General features: G+C 39.6%; 1 protein-coding gene across 3 annotated transcripts in view; it reads left to right on the forward strand.

Annotated features, from left to right (window-relative positions):
* The window catches only part of VWA3B (von Willebrand factor A domain containing 3B), a 161324-nt gene that overhangs the window by 87495 nt on the left and 52532 nt on the right, over positions 1-21297 (forward strand). For all 3 annotated transcript variants that reach the window (XM_075590547.1, XM_075590548.1, XM_075590549.1), the window contains 6 exons: positions 7840-7890; positions 8974-9184; positions 13120-13240; positions 16329-16453; positions 20782-20916; positions 21104-21201. In XM_075590547.1, the coding sequence (XP_075446662.1) occupies positions 7840-7890; positions 8974-9184; positions 13120-13240; positions 16329-16453; positions 20782-20916; positions 21104-21201 (741 nt within the window). The remainder of the gene's footprint in view (positions 1-7839; positions 7891-8973; positions 9185-13119; positions 13241-16328; positions 16454-20781; positions 20917-21103; positions 21202-21297) is intronic.

Genomic DNA, 21297 nt, shown 5'->3' on the forward strand with positions numbered 1-21297 from the left:
ACTCTCTGTACTGTATACTCTTCCTTTTTCCCTGACCCATTTCCTCCTATACAGTGCAATACAATGCACATTAGTACACAATTTGATGATGGGTCAGATCATACATTATGTTTAGTCATTTAGTTTTGCATTCATTATGGAAACTACGTGAAGCATGTTATGGCTGTCAATCACAGAATCACAAGTTAGTCATACTGTACCGTTGGCTGCTAACACTTATTTACTGAGCAAGTGAATGAACTTTAACAAGGGATAATGGTTAAGGGGCTCAACACTTCGACTTTGCCATCAGCCAAAAACTGCTTTTGACTTAAATGGCCATTTTCAGCCGGGCACAGTATGATCCATAGAATACTGAATCAGCCCCTAAGTGACTATTCACCATTGACAACCATATTTCAGCCCTTATCTGTTTTCCATTTTTGTGTTTTTATTTTTATAGTACCAGCCATGTGTGTAGCTCTACGCAGAGACAATATAAAATGCACAAATAGGAAAAAGTGTACATAAGAGTTTACATTGGTAGGTAGGAGTCTGCCAACCAGAGAACTAACTGATTGTTTCACAATATAAATTCTGCTTCCTGGGCCCATTCACTATGATGTATGGGCTGTATACAATGTTTAGTTTGTGATGCAGTTAATGAATCAGTAATGAGACTATGTGACCAGCATTACTAAATTATATGTACCCCATTCCCTAGTATTTGGGGGAATATGTTTGATAATGATGGAATTTACTTTAAAATATGGAGCAAAATATATCCTTTGCATTATATTGCGCCAGGAGCATATATCTGAAGCTTATTAATCTTGATTGATACATTTGCTGCTAATGTTAAAGCAGCAGTCCAAGCTGCCGTTTTGTTTTTATTTTCCCCCTTTAATATGTGCATCAATACAATCCACACAATGATAAGTAATTAGCTAAGTTGCTGATCGATCCGTTCTCCTGTGATCGATCGGTGAAGATTCGGCTCGGGGGTTCACTAAATGTCTGTTGGTGCAGCAGAAGAGGACCAAAGATGCAAAGTTCTGTGGGGAAGATAATGTGACTAGTCCGTCACTAGATACAATACTGTAGGTGCACTGCTAGAGAGAGGGCAGGGCTCAAAAAAGGGGTTTGCCAGAGCCTGTTTCAGAAGAGGAAGGGAGTGTGACTTTGTAAATTGTATGCTTGTTACATTATAATATGTTAAAAATATAATTTAGAGTTGTTTTTAAAAGAAAAAACATGCTACAAGTATTTTCTCATAGTACAGAACTGATTTATTAAAAACACACTTAGGATATTGCTTGTTCTGCAGCTTTAAAGCAGCGGTCCAGGTGGCAGTTTGTTTTTTTAACTTATGGGATTGAAGCAGAGGGTCTTCGGAGCTGAACCACCTTAATTTCAGCTCCTGGGACCCCCTTCTTCTAGAGATATTTACTTACGTAAGGGGTGCCAGTATCTCTGGAGTTAGCAGCTCCGACGGAGCTTGTTGGGGCTAACATAATGGGTCTTTAAAAGTCCTGCGTCTTTCGTGCCTATAGAAAGCCGTGATGTCATCCCTTGCAACTTCCTATTGGCCCGTGTGACGAGGGACCTTTAAACATGGAGATACTTACCTCCTTAGGTTGTGCCGGTATCTCAGGAGCAGGGAGTCCTCGGAGATTAAATTAACATAGTTCAGCTCCGTAGACCCCTGATTCAAAACTATAAGTAATTTTTTTAAAGGGCCCCCTAAATAAAGTTCAAAAATTGTTTCCACCGGGGTCCCCATGTCAGCAGCCTTGAGAGCACCTCCCCCATCTCACACACAACCTTGCTCTCACTCCTCCCTCCCTCCCTCATGTATTTCTCTCTCCCTCACACCCCCCCACACAATCTCCCCATGTCTTTCTCTCCCTCCTTCACACTCCCCCCCATGTATTTCTTTCCCACCCCCATGTATTTTGCTCCCTCCCCCACACCCCATGTATTTCTCTATCTCCCCCACACTCCCCCATGTATTTATCTCCCTTCCTCTTTCTCACCCCATGTATTTTTCTCCCTCCCCCCCATGTATTTTTCTCCCTCCCTCCCCCGCATGTATTTTTCTCCCTCCCCCCCATATATTTTTCTCCCTCCCCCCATGTATTTTTGAAGTGAAACTTCTTTAGTGGCACCTAGGGAATTTTCATGGGGCAAATTTCGTTGATGGTAACGAAAAAGCATAACAGAAGTGGCGTCACACCCTGGTAATGGTTGTGCATACGCAGAAGCGTCAGTCGAGTGCCGCACATGCCCAAAGCAGCTGCACGGTTGCCGCGCATGCACCGAAGCAGCCGCCCAGTTGCCCGCATGCGCCGAAGCAGCCACCCGGGTGCCACGCATGGGCAGAAGCGGCACCTGAGGATGGCTCATTGTGAAAACATTTTGGACAAAGAAGGGAAGGTTATCTGGTATGGCACTGACCTGTGAGTCTCGAAGTTAGGGTTCAAGACTGGCATTGTGTGACCCTGGCATGTCACTGCACCTTCATGTGATTTCTGCATGATAGGTAAATACAATATGTTATGTGCCATGTTTTACAGTACACCCTCATGACTCTGTACGTAATGTATTGAACTGAGACTGGTAGATTAGTGAATTGGAAACTAGTGACACTAGGTGGGCTTAAATGGTCCTTATCTGCTTTCAAATGCTATGTTTCTGTGTTTTGTCCCTGTATCTGGACGTGCTTCAGCTGGTAAAATACAATTAAAAGGGTCCGATTACTGCTCTACACCTACCTTTCTCTGGTTCTGGATTGAAACTTAGACATTAAAAGCTCTTTTTGTAATATTTTCCTATTTCCTCTTGTACCTTTACCAGTGAATGAAGCTGTAATTTAGTTGCGTCATTATTCCTTATGTAGCTTTGCATTTAGAGTCAGGACTTAAAAGTAGATTTTTTTGTTTTTTTAAATCAGGTTTGCCTATTGCATATTATTCACATACCACATCATGAAACCTTCAGGTTTATGTCCTTGCTTTTTGGAAAAATTATTTTGGCACATGGTTTAATAATGTTATTTTAAAAATTAAAAACATTAGTAGCGCACGTTCCAGCACCCCTTGGGAGATAAGCTGACTACTGTGCGTGTGGTGCAATACCTGTGGCAATAGTCTGAGCCTCCGCTGCTGGGAGCCTGGGGTGTGTGTAATAAATATGCTAACAGTGCCTCCACCTGGGAAGGATCCTCACGCAGTGGGATAGCCCCTCCCAAGACAATACAGTCAGTAATTGCACACAAAGTATATGTAACAGGATTTACTGGACAGTAACGTATAATAATAAATATGCAACATAACACACATAAAGTATAAAGAGCACCTAACCCAAACCCCCAGTGAATGTCCCAACAGAACTTTGGGTGCTAGGCACCAAATACCTTGATGTCCCTGTCCCCAGTGTCCAGCCCACCCAAAGTGTACAGAGTAGCGCTCTCCAGTTAAATGTTGGTGCACTTGTTGGGATAGGTACCTGCCGGGTGCATCCGCACCCGGGCGCGCTGGTGCTGTACTTGAGATCAACGTATGCCGAAGGGTGGGACACGATGTCTCCGCCTTTCCACTGGGTGGGTCTCGCGTGGGTGGTACCACCGTTAGGAATATCTAGGCAATAGGTTTCTGGTCCCAGAACACCTTTGAACAGGAGACTGCTGTGTCCTATCTCAGCACCGACTGCCTTACTTAATACTCACTAACTCACTATCTTCTAAATTACTAACTTACTAACTCATAAATTACTAATTTACTCCTAAGTTGCTAACTTACTTCTAACTCACTAACGTCTATATTACTAACTCATAAATTACTAACGTAATCCTAAATTACTAATTTAATCCTAACATACTAATTTCTATATTAATAACTCATAAATTACTAACTTGCTCTTAAGTCACTAACTTACTCCTAACTCACTCCTTACTCCTATCTCCTTACTGTCTCTCCCTCAACTGACAAAGGGCTCGAGCACACATGGTGCTTCGCGGCACCGCGTGGCTGCATGCACGTGAGCTCGCCTCCGTCTGCTGGGCGATGTGTGATCATCCCCAGCAGACGGAATGATACGACCCACCATGCCCCCACGTGACGCGCTCAGCCTCCTACCCAGCAGACGGAATGATCCGCGAGGGAGCGGGACGGGGCAGGGGGAGCGGGCGGGCAGCGGGGGCGCAGTCCGTGGAGAAGCCACTGTATCCCCCTGTTCCCCAGGCGCTAACAATTAAAGCGGAAGCTCTGCAGGGCAGGCGCTGTGCCTGCACCATTCACACATTCTTAGTAATACTGTACATTATAAAATTACATACACACACCAATATAATAAATATTAATATAGCATATGTTTAATATCCCCCCGTCCCCACTGCCGAACAACCAGATTACATGTCGTCGTCCCGTCCCCACTGCCGAGTCTCAATTCCAGCTGCTGAAACTGACGTCACGCTGCTGCAGCCCACAATGCCTTGCCGCTGTGGATGCAAAGCATTGTGGGGAGCGATTGGGGAAGCTCTTGTTGTAATTGAATAGTGTGTGTGTGTGTGTGTATGTGTATATATATTATATATGTGTGTATGTATATGTATATGTAGCGCTAGTAAATGATCACTAATATAATTGAAACAACAATGTGGAAAATAGAAAATAGTTTAAAACACAATATTAATGAGTGATCATAGAATATAGTGAAATGCAAATAGAAAAAAACATTTAAATGAGTGACAGAGAGAATAAAACCAATAGAAAAATAGTGAAAAATGAGAAAAAATATTTAAAGCAGTCCTGTAGTGATCCGTGTGAAAAAAACCATATATAGAACAATCAGGATGTCCAATTCTCAGTGGCAGTACCGCAGCTCTCAGCAAGCATGAACCACATCCAGGGGTAACTAAATGAACAAAGAGAAAGAGAGCGCGCACCACATAGTGTGACTCCGATTAAAAAATGTATTGGTACAAAACATTAAAAAAATACAAGATGGGCACACTCACGAGTAGCAGGTAAATTCATATTGTGAGAATAAATCTCCAGGAAAATCAGAGCGAAGGAGGATCCAATAGCTTCCGCAGCAGGTAGTTTCCACTACTCGCGTCCCTGCAGCAGCAGTTGATGTATGGCTGGAGCAGTCTCAGCATAGAGTTAATAACACAATACTCGGGAAACAGTAGAAGTCAGACGTATTACATGCAGGTTTGCAGGAACCTCCACTAGACTCACAATCACTTGTGCATGAACGCAACACACAGGTAGGGGGCTGTCCCAACGCATGTTTCGTCACAGGTACTGTGACTTCATCAATCTCCCTGATGAAGTCACAGTACCTGTGACGAAACGTGTGTTTCCCGAATATTGTGGCGTTTACTCCACACTGAGACTGCTCCAGCCATACATCAACTGCTGCTGCAGGGACGCGAGTAGTGGACACTACCTGCTGCGGAAGCTATTGGATCCTCCTTCGCTCTGATTTTCCTGGAGATTTATTCTCACAATATGAATTTACCTGCTACTCGTGAGTGTACCCATCTTGTTTTTTTAATGTTTTGTACCAATACATTTTTTAATCGGAGTCACACTATGTGGTGCGCGCTCTCTTTCCCTTTGTTCATTTAGTTACCCCTGGATGTGGATCATCCTTGCTGAGAGCTGCGGAACTGCCACTGAGAATTGGACATCCTGATTGTTCTATATATGTTTTTTTTTTTTAAGGTATCTGGCTTTTATATTCCCTGATGAAGGTGGTTTTTATGGGCCGAAATGTTGGTAAAGTAATGTGAAATACATTTTAATTTATTCTGCTGAAAGAAGGAGCATTGCCTGATGCTTCTGTGTGGACCATGCAGTATGCTACATGTTCCCTTAATTCAAGAGCACTTCCACATAAGAATTATTTTGCTTTTAAACTAGTGCTATCTTAAAGCTGCAGTTCAAGCTGTTGAATTTTTTTCATTCAATTGTGCATCAATACAATCTGCACACTGACAAGTGATGAGCTAAAAAGCCGATCGAGCCGTTCTCCTGTAATCCATCACCGAATCGGAGATTATTTAATTCACTGTTAGGGCTGCACAAGAGTACCCAGGATGCAAGGTTCTGTGAGGAAGATCATGTGACCAGGCAGGCACTAGATACAATTGGTGCACTGCTAAAGAGACTTCAGGACTCAAGAGCTAGAGCCTATTTCTGAAGAGGAAGGGGGTTTGACTTTGTAAATGGTTTCTATAGAAACAAAAATGCTTGCTACATTAGAATACAATAAAAATGGCTTTAATTTTTTTTTTAATGCTACAAGTATTTTCTCATAGTACAGAACTGATTTATTAAGAAAAACACACATGTAGGATATTACTTGAACTTCTGCTTTAACTTGTGTGCTTTGTCTGTTTTTGGGGACCATCATTAGGATTCTTCACAGATGATATTATAGTGGTACGGATAAACTCTGAAGGGAGGCTATTGGAGTGGTGAGATGATTACTATAAATTAGTAGGCGATAAGTATGCTAAGTGCCAGGGAAAAGATATGTATATTAGAAAACAGAACCTGTAATTGTCCGAGATAGAACTGAACTATGGTCTTCTCATCAAACTGCTGCTTTTTTTTTAGATTTTCATAAACATATTTAGACTGGACATGGTGATTTACTTACGTTTTCGAAATAATGTACAGTATATTTATTTCTTGAGTTGTAAGGTAATAAGTGCCCGTATATACGAAAAGGTACAATGCCCATGTAAGGATTTTCAAATAATTCCTTAGGGACACCAGCCACATCAGTTTTGAGGAATGTTTTTTATATATATATATATATATATATATATATATATATATATATATATATATATTTTGTTTTGTTTTTGTGTGTGTGTGTGTGTGTGTGTAAATTTAGTTCATTTGTATAGAACTACCATTAGAAAACCATTGATCTATGATCTTCATATAACATATTTTGCGAAGCAGATTGTTTCAGAACACAATATGTACTATATAATTTGAATTAAAACGAGTTGTATGCAAAGTAATTTGTACAATTCAGAGTAATTTGAATATTAAGTGTATAAATATCTAAAACTCTTAGCATATTCCAGTAAACTTTCCACTTTCAGCTGAGCTGAATCATTTTGATTGACCTGCTTAATATGAATTAGTGTAAGTAGATTAAGTGCAAATAAAATTTACACCTAGTTGGCGTTTTTGTGTACATAATCATACATTTCCATTGTGTAAATAAGGCATGAAAAATGAGTGAAAGTATCCTATTAATGAAATGAATAGTTTGATGTCTAATAATGGAGTTTCCTTTCAGTGGTCAGTATATTAATACTGTATAATATGGAGATTTGTGTAGGCACATATTAATAGATAAAATAATTGTGTAAAAAACATTAGTATACACAGACTACCCCATGTGTGCATTATATCAGCAAGAACCTAAAATGGTAGATTTCACCCCCCACCCCCTAGCTGTTTGCATGTGGCAGGCAGTGATTAACATGGCTGGCATTAAATCATGGTTATAGCTTAGTTCACATTTCCCATGAGCGTAGGACTGGGCTCCCCACTTAAAAAACTCTTTCAGGAAATGGTAGTGATTTCTAAGAGCCCTCCTTTGTGACCCTGGAATAATCACATACTTTAGCTGATGGAAGATTCGGTTCTCCTATCTCTTTATGCAGATGATCATTTCATGGCTGAGAGTTGAGGATGTGGTTGGATGCAGTGGTGCATTCCCAATGCAAATCATTTTACATATTCTTTGAACTGTATAATCTGTGTTACTCTTCTTATGCTAAATCGACCACAGTGTATTTAATCTACTTTTTGTACCCTTTAATAGGCGCCTAAATGTAATTGTTTGGAGGGCTTTATCACAGGAGGCAAGAGACAAGTAAGTTGTTGCCTTTGTTATAAATTTGGGTTGTAATTTTAGTACCAATATAATTCTAAATTGAAATATTCTCTTTAGCAGGTATATTATATTAATAATGAAAAAAAAATATATATATTTATATATATATATATATATATATATATATATATATATATATATATATATATATATATATATATATATATATATATTCTATTAGTGGCTAAATGATATACCATGATGCTAATATGCTCTCTAGATAGTGATGCTATGACTGATATAATTGTTATAAAACAAGTAACTAGAAATACAAATGTTTAACACAATGGTATATTGGTGCTGTGCACTATAACCCTATTGGGTTTTAGTCACAGCAGTGATTGGAGTGATAGTGTTTTTAGAAATGGGTAGTAATGAAAGCCAGATTAGGGGACATGGGCCATTGCCAAACTTCTCTCTGCTGGTTTTCCAAAAGCGTGCAGGTTATTTGACATGAACAAACCATGTATTTCACTTTCAAAATACAGGATTGTAAATGGTCACATATTAGTATGATATACCCAGTCTTTTAGAACATAGCCGTGGGATATAAAGACATAGGGTGTAATTTTTTTTTTTAGCATGTTCTTGTATAGCGCTGCTAATTGTACGCAGCACCCTAATTTTCCCAGTTACAGAGACATTTTGCAGGCACAGGTCCCTGCCCCGTAGAGCTTACAATCTATGTTTTTGGTGCCTGAGGCACAGGGAGATAAAGTGACTTGCCCAAGGTCACAAGGAGCCGACACTGGGAATTGAACCAGGTTCCCCTGCAGCAATCTCAGTGTCAGTCAGTGTCTTCACTCACTGAGCCACTCCCTCTCCCTTATCTATATTGTTCAAATATCCTATTGTCTTCAATGGAGATTTTTGATTGCAAATAGCCTTAATAGCCGCTTTGCACAATATATAATAAGGCCCACAGACATCTTGGAGTGCTTCTTTCTTTATTCTCTTGCATCACAGTGGTCTACACAAGGGGTGCCACTTCAGTGGCAGAATTGAGCGATAGGAAGGATCAGGAATGTGAAAATGTGTCCATGTATCTATTTTTGTTTGAAGGTTTGAGAGTGATAAACCCATCTCATACTGGGAAAATAAAGAGGCACTGTTACAAGCATTGGACACACTAGGCTGGCCCATTTCTTCTGAAGATGTGATGCTGCTGGAAGATGAAATAGAAGCTGGCAATACATATTTCCACCAGGCTTTGGAGCTACAGCAAACCACAAAAAGTGAGCTCCAAGCAACGAGGGACAGTTCAGAGGGAGAGGTAAGTATCACTGATATACTCCTCTTCTATGTTTTGGAAAACATAATGTGGATGCTACAGCGAGTGTGCATTCTAATCACATAATTACTGTATCTCACGTTGCCTCTCTGTTCACAATGTGAAACGGAAAAGATGCAAAGGTACCCTATAATCTGAGAAGTTTAGCTGCGTGCACATTAGCATTCCATCTGTTAGAAATGGAAGACACTGCATTTATGAGTCAAGACTCAGGAGAACTGAGCTCAGAGGTAAAAAAAAACAAGCAAAACTGCATTAAGCAATTTCCCAGTTACATGATTTTATACCAATTAATTATTGCAAATCACATCTAATTGGCATCTCAGATGACCAATTAACAAAATGTTTAATCTATTCTGTCATTAGAATAGTGTGTCTGTCCATATGTGCTGATAGCCAATTTTTTTTTAGCAGTTTGACTTTTATACGTTTTTTTAATTATACATCTAGGCAACAACTCTTATAACTCTTTCACCAGCAATTAATACAATGGCCCAGATTTACAAAGCTCTGTTAAGTGTCTTAACGTGACGTTAACCTTCCTGCATATTTTTAAAGGCTAATAATGTAACATTAAGTCGTGTTTTCTCCCAGAAAGAGCATTGCGTTAAAGAAAACGTCCGTTAGTGATAATGAGATGCAGAAAAGGTTTCCAGCTATCAGCGTCTATCCACTTTCCACTAAAATCTGCTATAGAAAGTATATGCCAATGATTCAAATGAGTATATTTCTCATCTACTTCAAGTGTGTTTATAGTTATCTCTCCACATGCTGTATAAAGGATTGTTTGGTAATGTGATGTTATGAAACCTGACTTAACTGAGCTTTGTGGAGCTGGCCCTACATTATGTGCTGCTCCTATTTCCATTTTCATAAACAAATGTGTTATTAGAGCAGCAATTTTAAGACACGTTGCTACATGTATCTGTATTTCTCATCTTTACATTTTAGTTTGAGAGAAATTGGTCTTGCCATCCAGTTAGCAGGAAAGTTGCCTCACACATACGTGTCTTGGAGAAATCCTATCATAAGCTTTATTCCCTAATGGGGACTTTATGTCAGGCTGTAAGAAGAGTTTCTATGCAACAAATCCCTTTCCTACAGTCATGCAGAAATCTTGTGAAATATACATGATGGGCAGGTTTATTTTGTTAGTATTGCAGTGAGAAACCTTTCAGGATTATTTTGGTCCTAGATGGAAATAAAAGATGGAAATAAAATTCTACTGGAAATTAATATTATTCAATATAAAGGGGTTTGCGAGGATTTCATAAATTGGTGCAAAGTAGTATTGGGGGAGTTCCCCTTACCCCCTAGGTTCCATTCTTTAAGTTGCTTAAAAGAGCAAAAGATAACATCAACTTACTTGTGTTCTCTTGTGTATATATATTTCTTGCCATAAGACAATAAGAATGATCAGAAATAAGCTGGATCTTTATCCTGTTTCCTTATTGAATACTATTGTCTTTATTACCTGTTTTTACCCACTCTCAGCCGGTCATAAGAAACTTTATCCCCAAAGTGCAAAACAAATAGTAAGTAGTTAGTGTCACACACTGTAGACTTCACCTGTCAGTCACTACTCACTCTTTTATGCTTCCTTAGTCAAATCAAATCAAATCAAATCAAATCAGCTTTATTGGCATGACGAAAGAACATTTCAGTATTGCCAAAGCATGGATAATAGGGGGTGGGGGACAATAATTACACGAATACTAGGGGGTAGGGTATAATGATTGCACGGTATATGGGTAACAGTTTTGTACAGGGGTGTAGGGGTTAGTGGACGTCTCTCAGCTTGTGGCAGGTGCTGATATAGTGTGCGGCCAGTTCTGCTGTGGTTTCATCTTATCCCAGGAGGATCGCTATTTTTTGGTTCTCTTCTGTATTATTAAAGTTCTGGATAACAGCAGTGAGTTTCTCTAGGTGGGCACTCCTCACTTCAGAGTATTCTCTCTTTTTCTCGTGTCCTGATGTTATCAGAGGAAAGGGAAGATCTGTATAACCAGGCTTGGAAAAACAAAACAAAAGTATCACTCGTTTTGTTTTTTGTAAGTACACTCATTAGAACTAATTTTGTTTTTCTTTTAGAATATACCAATTTTCACTTGCACTTTATGTTGTGCTTTTCACATGTAATTAAACAGCCACACATTACAATATTGTATTAGATACTGTATATAATTGTACAAGCGCAGTTTTTATGATATTAATAAGTATGTGATTTTAAAGTAAAATAAAAATAAATTGTCATCATCCCATAAAAGTGCAATTTTTTTTTACGGTTGTATGCACTCCACTGACAACTTTTAGTAGTTGTGAAGTGTTTTATTTTTGTATTGCTTTACCTTTTAGAATTGTAAATTTTGATTTATTAAAAAAAGCAAAAGCTCTATAGATTTATTTGGTAATAGTGGTAATGAGTCTCGGTCATTCAACTGGACAGATTTGCTGGCCATCTGTTCCTAGCAACATGTGTCCATGAAAGGGTAGAATGCTGTAAGGTTCCCAAAGAACTAACATTGAAAGTAACTGCACATTTAACAAGGTAGAAGTAAATGACATACCGATAGCTTAGATAGACACAGTAGATAGATCTGTACCCCTCTGCTTTTTTTTAGTGGTGTCTCTACCATAGCTACTGTTGCAGTGAGTGTTGTCAGTGTTGAGAATGTGTTTGATGAGTCATTGTTTTAGAGTGTGATGTCACTAGTGGTTACCAATCACAGTAATGCTGACGTCATTTTCTAGAGTTAGATGGATTTTAATATTGACCTAGTATGTTAGCAGTATTTATTTCACTCTAATTATGGTTCATTTTGTATCTAGGACACTGCTGTTGATAAATAGCCAGCGTTCCTCTTTGCTGTTGGTGTATTTTTAGGTCGTTCCTGTAGCGAATCTGATTCTATGATAAATGATGTCCACTTGCTTTGCTAAATAGCTCTCACTTTGCAGAGACCTGTGCTGCATTCACAGTTTGTGTTGATAAATGTACTTTGGTATATTGTGACACATCAATACAGTAGTTGGAAAATAACCTTTAGATACTGTATATACTTCCAGTCGGTTAAAATAGAACATTACTTGTAAGGTCACAGGAAACATTTTTACATGAATACCATGATTTCTCTCATGTACATGAAACTAGAACATAGAAGATATTTTCTTTGTGCTAAATGGCTACAGTGAACATAAGAGAAGAAACAGAACGCTTTCCTATTACAGTAACTACTTGGAACAGGTTAGCTAAGAAACCCCTTTTCCATACTGAATTTAACATACGGAAGAAAATAGATTTCATGATACTACATTTTAAGTAAATAGGATGCTCCTTACAAAGTCTTTATGTGTTTTGTTACAGTGACCCATCACATTTTTTTTATGAGGTCCACTTCTGTTTTTAGCATAACACCAATGGTAGTAAATGGCTGTCACGTTTCGTTTCAGGCCCCTATTCTATGTGCGGTGAAGCCGCTGCCATGCACTGGAGAACATTACAAGTCATAAGAATGGAGCACTGGGAAAGCAGCTAGACAACATTTTAAATAGGGGTGTTAATGGGAGAGGACTTGATGAAAGGCATATACAATTAGCAGAATTTTTTTTAATGAAATAAAATATTACATATTTTTATTGATTCCTTTTATTCTTCTGAAAACTTGTTTTGTGGGAATACACCTTTAAAATCAATGGCTGGCCCTCTGGCAGTGAAGGGGTTAAATGAGCACTCTACCCCCATATGTGATTAGTGTTTTGTCTTTGGCAGTTTCCATGCAGTATTGCCCAATTGACACTATCACACTATCACACTTTATTGAATAAGCCTTCATGATCTACAAGCATTGATATGAATAGGCTTTTTTTTTGTTCATTATTTTATTGGATTTTAATAATTTGTATTCTTTCACTTGTAGAGCAATAAAGCAGAGGTCAAGGAGCAAAGGCCTAATGTGAAACAGAGAAGGACAATGTTGGACACTCTGAGAGGTCAAAAGGTCATTGCAAGATCGGATGTTGACGGTTTTTATTATAAAGGTACAATGCTAAAAATGTAATCCTACAGCAAAGACTGGCTTTCCAAACCCCGTCCTAATTGTTATGCCATATTCTTTCCGTATCACATTTTTGTGAAAGGTTGAGAGTCGACTTTTCATTCTCCCCATTAAGTAGCTCTTTAACCCTTTCAGTATCAGTGGGGCCCGCGGCAACAAAGTGCCACGGCCGCTTTGGGACTCGCAAATCATGTGACCACTTTGTCACTGATGATGGAAGGGGAGAGTCATCCCCCTTCTGTTCCTCATCAATATAGACCGCGTTCTCCGCTCCCAAGGAGCGCAGGATGCAATGTCCTCTAGCAAATCGAGCGTGATTTTTGTTACGCAGCTAGTACGTCATGGGGACCCGTGAGTTCCAGAATCCATGATGAAGTAGCTGTGTCTTGAGGCCGTAAAAAGGTTTAAATACAAAATGCGGGGAGACACAATGGGGTTAAAAATGTGCAAAAGGAGAATAGGTGGTAGAACCCTTATTCCGTGTGGCCGCACAGTCTCAATTATGAAAAGGCAAAAGAGAAAAAAAGGGTAGCACTCTTTAGAAAAATGTACACCACCTGTTGAAAGGCCCACTGAGGCCCGAGACATCATTTTCACTATGCATGTAACCCTAATAAACATCCAAAGAATTTGCAGGAATCATGTTTGCTGCCTGCAGTTCTTGGAATCCTGCTACAGTAAGTTTTTGAAGTGCTATCCTTTTTAAAAAATATACGTTTTTGCCTTTTGCTCTTAAAAGGAAGTCCAGATCAACTTTCATTCCTCATCTTAACCCTGCTTTGTCATTTCCAGGCGTCTGCTATGTGAAAACATGAAAAACCAATTTAAAAAAATAAAGTAAAATACTATTCATTTTATAATGTATATTTTGCTTTAAGCAGGCAAGTATTCAAAAATAGAAAATAGCATCCAAATAAACAGAGCTTCCGTACATAGTGTTTTTAAATGTTTAGTTTGTTTATTCCCTATAACTTCTCTATCAACTCATCACAAACTCCTGTAAACCCACTGTAACAACCTTTCAGTCTACAAAGAATACCTTTCATTGGAAGGGAACAGAGAGAAGGGCAAAAGAGAAGTGGTTTCTATATAGCATTTATTGGGCCTCATGCAGAGAGCATAGAATTTTTAAATTGGCGAATTTCATAAAAAGTAGCTTTTTTGGAGAGTTTTATTCTCTATATGCAGAAAAGTGCGAATTCTGCTATGTTTAACATGGATGCGTGTGGCGAGTTTAAATTGGCGAGATGCGCGCTTCAGAAACGTGTAAAAACAAGTTTGCGCCTTTTTTTTCCCCTTTACTATAGGCGGCGAGCGCCATCTTGCCATCTTTTCCTGGCGCGGCAAAAATGCGAGAATCGCGCCATTTTTGGGCGCGAACAGCCGCTACATGCCGTTCGCACCTCTCTGCATTCGGAGAGTTTTAAAAATGGCGAGATGGAGGTTCTCGCCAGCCGCGAGGCGAGTTTTAGACATAGGAAAAAAAAATTGGCGCGTTTTTCGTAACTCGCCATTTTCTGCCGTTTTCTGCGCGAAATTGAACAAAAAATGGCGAGTTTTGAAATAACGATGCTCTCTGCATGAGGCCCATTGTCACTATGGAAAAAGACTAGACCATAATAACGCCTAACAAAAAGACACAATTATGCAAATATGCAACCAAATTATGAACGGGCAGTTAATATAACAATATTTACTATAACAATAAATTTAATCTGGAATTAAAAAATAAAGATTATGGACAGGTCTTTTTTCATATACTAACTTTTTTTTATGTGTACTGTATCTAACTATGCAAATGTGATTAACTTTGCAAGAGTAATGTTTATTACTTTTTGTATGTGTGTTATACCACAAGTGCACACACGTCGGCACACTGCATAACAACACAGAAAGAACGGAATGTTGTCCTTACTCATTAAACAAAATAGCTATTGGTAAAGCCCTTCGAGTTATCATGCGTTCAAGTGCAACAGCAATTCACTGATTGAGACCAGGTGAATCTCACTTCCACATTGGTGCATAAGGCACACGGACATTAAATGACCTGTTACATGGAGTTAACACTGAACATTTTGGTCTTCGTTGCAATTACCGTACATTACAACAATTGCCGCTTGTGTTGAGAAATTGATGGAAACTAGTATAATGATCCTTGTGGGTTGATAAAGCAGTAAAATGTTTCAATTGGAAAGACAGAATTTTTAATAACAAACAAGAGCCATCTTGTAAATGACTTTATTAATAACACTGTTCAATGTAAGGAACCATTGTAGAAACTATACAATGTACATATCTCTATACCTAGGATGCTCAATGGTTCAAACTGGGTACAATATGGACGACCTGGCTTTTTATATCAACCCTTAGCATTTTGTTATAGTACTGTATATATATGAAAAAGAATTCCAAACTCTGTTTATATCACCATTAATTAGACACAAAGTGCATGCTAGTACAGGGGTGTGCAAACTGGGAGGTGCAACATTTTCGGTGGGGGATGCGGCGCTTACAGCGGCCCTGTAAATAAAATGCAGGGGGAGCGCGCGAGGCCTCTGTCTATCTCTTACCTTCTCTTCGGTGGCTGCTGGTGATGTGATAAATGACAAAAACAGATATAAAAATAGATACATGTTGTGTGTCCATTGACTAATGTTTCAACTTTTCCAGTCATTCTATACAACTCTCCAAATCCTATGCTGACCCTAGTGAGATATGAGCAGAGCACAGTGCCATAAGATATCACAAAACCCTGCACTATACATTTGCCCTGCTACAGTTGTTGGTGTTTTCATGCCATTTTCCATTCCTTAGATAACAAGCCCCTGGCTATTAGGATATCAGAAATTAATAAAAACTGCATGCCGGGATTGTCTTTAAGACCACAGAAACCAAACCAAAGGAAAATCAATTTAAAATAGGAAAAATGGTTATGCTTGGGGAACATATCCACTTTTGTTTTGCTGATTTAATTTTTTTTAAAATAAATTAAAATCAGTCTTTATTCTGTTTACTGTTTAATAAAAAGGGACCCTCTTCCCCTGTGTAATCCACTTTGTTCCTTCTTCCAGGGACAGTTGTAAGGAGTATCCATTACAAGCGTGCCATTGTGGATTTCTGCCAAGGAGACACTCAGATTATTCCAATCAGATTCATAATACAAACCGGAGGTGCTCTGCCCTGCCCGTTCCTAAAGGTTAGACAATTATCAGCACACTAATGTAATTTCTAACCCAGGCGAAGATCTGTGGGCACTAAACTTTTTCACAATGTTTAACAGCTACAGATTTTTTTTTTTACCTGCCCAATATACTTTATGGCGAGTTTCATCCAAACTTACACTAAAATGGAAAGTGCTTCCAAATATTACTACTAGTTGGAGTAATGGAGAATTTAGTTTACATATTTTTTTCTTTTTTTGTTCTCCTTAAATCTATGGAAATATATTCATAAAGTATTAAGCATGAGTACAACATATTCAATGTAACTGTGACATGGATCGGCCAGGGAATACATTTATACTGAGTATATTGCCATGCAATATTAAAACATTTAGACATATGACACTCTGATAGGGTCCTATTATAGTACCTGAGAGATTGTCAAAATGCACAATTTGACAAGGCAATAAATCATGGGGAAAAATGATTATCCCGCTGTATTCTATAAAACTTTTTGCTTCTGAAAAATGGAGTCTTGAAATCTCACATTCTTTGCGAATAATCATACAATACAAAACAGCATTATGTTGACCGTTTTTTCTTCAAATAGAATTAAAATAACTTGTTCTGGAAGGTTTAACCATACTATGAAAGCTTGAGCAGTGTACCCGGGTAAAGTGAGAAAGGTACCTGCCAACATGCAAATGATGCTGGCCTAGCAAATAAGGCCTTAACCCCCAAATATGGAACACACCGAAAAGCAATGGCCCTTATTCGCTGGAGCCTGGTTTGTCCCTGAGCTTGACAGTGTTCAGGAAGAAGGCATGAAGGGAGACACTATGTACAACTGCTGGACTCTGTCCAGTGAAGGAGCACTGCAAGAACTGGAAGTCTGACTTGAAATGATGAAATGGGATTTTGTTGGCCTTAGTGAAGCAAGAAGAAAAGATGAAGGCCTCATGGAGCTCAAAAGTGGACATTAATTATATTACAGAGGTACAGAAAATGGAAGAATCTGTGGAGTAGGCGTCATCGTTAACAAGAGATGGTGAAACAACATAGTAGAATATGTAAGCTCATTGGAAAGAGCAGCTTGCATCGTCACTCAGTTGACAAAGATACAAATAATCCAAGTATATGCCACAATATCAAGTCACAAAGACAATGAAGAGGAAGACTTTTACCATAAAATCAACCAATTTAACAAAGAAAATGGTCACCTCAAGATTATTATGGAAGTTTTCAATGCAAATGTTGGTGCCCAGCATAAAGACAAAGCATCAATTTTTAAGTATGGTTACAGGAGGAGGCATGAACGTGGAGACAGAATTTACAGAATGGGAAAACTTCTACGTCATGAATTGATTCTTTAAGAAGAATCCAAATAGAAAATAGACATGAAATAGAATCAAGAATGAGATTGATTATATCCTAGCTAACAAAAGACATGATTGAAGACTGCACAGTCCTTAACCATTTTGACACGAGTGATCACGATTAGCTGAAAATTACATCTGAATGCGATGATGGAAATATGATAACTGATTAAACAGAAGACAAAAACAATCAACATCAATAACCTCAAGACTAACAGCAGAGAATTTCAACTAGAATTGAAAAAAATCACTTCAGCTAGCTTGAAATGCATGGCGACACTTTAACAAACAATTCTGAAGAACTCCTGGATATTGATTGTAGTTGTGTGCAGAAAAAACTGGAGCAATCGCTAACAAAAAAGAGTATAAGAAAATATCTGATAAGTCAAAGCAATTACTGAGGAGGCGACAAGAATGTAAGCCAGCCCAAGACATAAGAATGGAATATACAACTGAACCTCTGTAACGCCTGTATGCCCGCAGACCTGGCCAGTCCCCAGTACTGAGGTGGGTAAGGGTATAACACGCACCCACAGCAGTGAGGGCGTGCCCGGAGTGTGGTAAGTTGCGTTGCCCTTCCTGGTGAGGAAAGGATTAACGATATACCTGCTGAGTCCAGGGTGCCAGAAGTTGATGGGTAAATATCCAAGAGCCAAGGGTCAGGGGCAGGAGAAAGCAGCGTAGTGAGGTCCAAAGCAGAGTCCAGGGGTAGAGAGGTACACGTAGTCAAGCCGAGCTGAGAAAAATACAAGGAAATCCAAACAGAGGCAGGGTCAGGAACAAGGAGCTGAAACAGAGCGCTAAGCACAAGTCACTGCACACAGGAGCCACAGAGAAGCTATGCTGAGCGACGACGGAGAGGGCAGACTGGGTTATTAAAGGGCGGAGAACCAATGGTAGCAAGGGGTGGAGCGGAGGCTTGGCTGAGTGGTTGCAGTGATAGGTCCAGGTGAGCAGGAAGGGAGACGGGAGTGATACCTGGTAATAGCCTGCAGCCGATGAGGGGAGGAGCCAGCAGCACGGGAGGGCAAGTAAGAGGATAGGGTGCGCGCGCCTCTGTAAGGCTGCCGTGCGCGCGCCCCGATCGTGTGCACACAGATGCGGCCGCGGAGGAACGGCTTGGCGTGGAGGAGGTAAGATGTTGTGGGAGTGGGGCAATGGGGCAGGAAGCCGCCGTAGGACCAGAGGTGACGGGGACCCGCTGAGAGGCGCATGTCCCCTGATCCGTTATAGTATCTCCCCTTGAGGATCGGACTCCGGACGATCCTCCCAAGGTTTGTGAGGAAATTTCCGACGAAATTGTTTGAGAAGGGCTGGAGCGTGGATATGATGACACGGTACCCATGAGCATTCCTCTGGGCCATATCCTTTCCAATGAACGAGGAATTGGAGTCTGCCCCTGGACCAATGCGAATCAAGAATGGACTGGACTTCGTACTCCTGTTGTCCTTGTATAGTGACGGGACTAGGTCTCCGAGGATGGTCTGAAAAGTGTACATTTTGGACAAAGGGTTTCAGGAGGGATACGTGAAACACAGAGGGTATCTTCATGGTGGGAGGCAGCAAAAGTCGATATGCCGGCTTGGCATGGAGGAGGTAAGATGTTGAGGGAGCGGGGCAACAGGGCAGGAAGCCCTGTTGGGGATGGGGACCTCCTGATCCGTTACAACCTCGTTATAATATGGTGCTCGGGGTCCACATAATGAGACTGCGTTATAACCGGGATCACGTTATAATCGGGAAATGGCCGCCACGCCACGACTTCCCCCGCATCTGCAGCTCTCTCCTCTCCCTACTTCATCAGGCTGCGTTCACGTATGCGGTGCACATCTCCAAGGTTTATTTTATTTTTTAAATTATAACATTCAATGCTTTATTGCCAACGGACACACACACACCTCCCCCTACACTAATAATTGTACCATACCATGCAGGAATCAAACCCATGACCCTTCATACACTGGTAGCAATTCTCTAGCTGCTTACCATAGGATTGGTGTGATTTAATTTACTCTATAAACAAACTTAACTTCTGTAGCAGCTAGAGAATCACTACTAGTATATAAAGGGTCATGGGTTTGATTCCTGCATTGTATGGTAAAATTATTAGTGTGTGTGTGTGTGTGTGTCAGTTAGCACAGGTGCATAGTTCCTTCATAGAATTGTGTAAGTGTATCCCACTAAAACCCTATGAAGGAAGCTTTCAGAAAAGTCCATCCCCATGGAACTAAACCATTGGTAAATAGAAGGCCTCAATATTAATTACATCTGTATGTTGCTCCTCTTCCTTCACATGTATGCATAGAGGTAGTCCTCGCTATCCAACGTTTCACTTTACAACGAATGACATATCCAACGCTTTACAATGCAACTCTATGGGCTGTTTTTCGACGCCAGAATGCGTTATCCAATGCTCAGCGCCACTGATTAACATGGGACTCACTTTACAACGGTTTCATTATCCAACGCTACTTCCAGAACGGATTACGTTGGATAACCGACCACTGCATGTAATCAACAGTGTTTACTGAAACCAATGTATACAATTCTCTCATGAAACAATTAGTCACAAGGGGGGAGATTCACTAAGATACGTTGTGGGGTAATGCACGGTGTTAACTGCCATAGACTCTCCCATCTTGTCCTTTAGTAGAGTAGTACTTCTAACTACAGTATGTAAAGTAAAACTATTTATTTTTTTATAATCTTTTCCTCAGATGAGTGACTTCTTAAATAGCATATATTTTTTAAATGTTCTAAAAAGTGGATTCGTTTGATTTTAACTGTATAAACCTGCAACGCGTCCTTAAAACATAGTAACAATATCGTCTATAACTGCAAAAATCTATAACTATCACTAAATAATCAAAATATTGTTATATTTCTGTAGCTTTTAACGAAATGGTTGGAGTTAAAGTGATGAAATACAAAAAAATGCAAATGATTAGACATAAAACATTTTCTGATTAATACTTTTCTATTTTCAGGTTGGAGACTTTGTATTTGCCAAAACTGGAGCAAGGACGGGAAGTGGTTGCTATGTTCCCGCTGTTGTCATAGCAACACCACGGACTGGTGCAGCAGATAAATTGTACTCCGTTCTGAAATACAACAATAGGAAAGTAAGTGGAGCTACTAAAGGGAGCACATGTTCATTGTCTACCAACACAAATGCTGCACTTCACATCACAAAGGCCTTTAATAGACCGTGCCTTAGAGATTGTATTCATTTACACTGTGAAAAGTTACAGTAATTGTGTGTAAAAAACATAAAAAAATGTTAAAGGTTTTCCCTTTTTTGTCATTCAGGAGAATTCTTTAAGGAATGAACTAATTAAAATCAGCCAATCACAGTTTGCTTTTTCCTGTCGCTATATTAGAGAAGCTCAGATGGTGGACTATTCAATGTAAGTATATCTGCAATTAATGAATTTCCATTTGGTTCAGGATAATACATACTGTAACACAATGGAAATTGTAACACCCAGTGCAAAATCTTTACC

This window comes from Ascaphus truei, chromosome 3, assembly GCF_040206685.1.
Source record: "Ascaphus truei isolate aAscTru1 chromosome 3, aAscTru1.hap1, whole genome shotgun sequence".
NCBI classification, from domain to species: domain Eukaryota; kingdom Metazoa; phylum Chordata; class Amphibia; order Anura; family Ascaphidae; genus Ascaphus; species Ascaphus truei.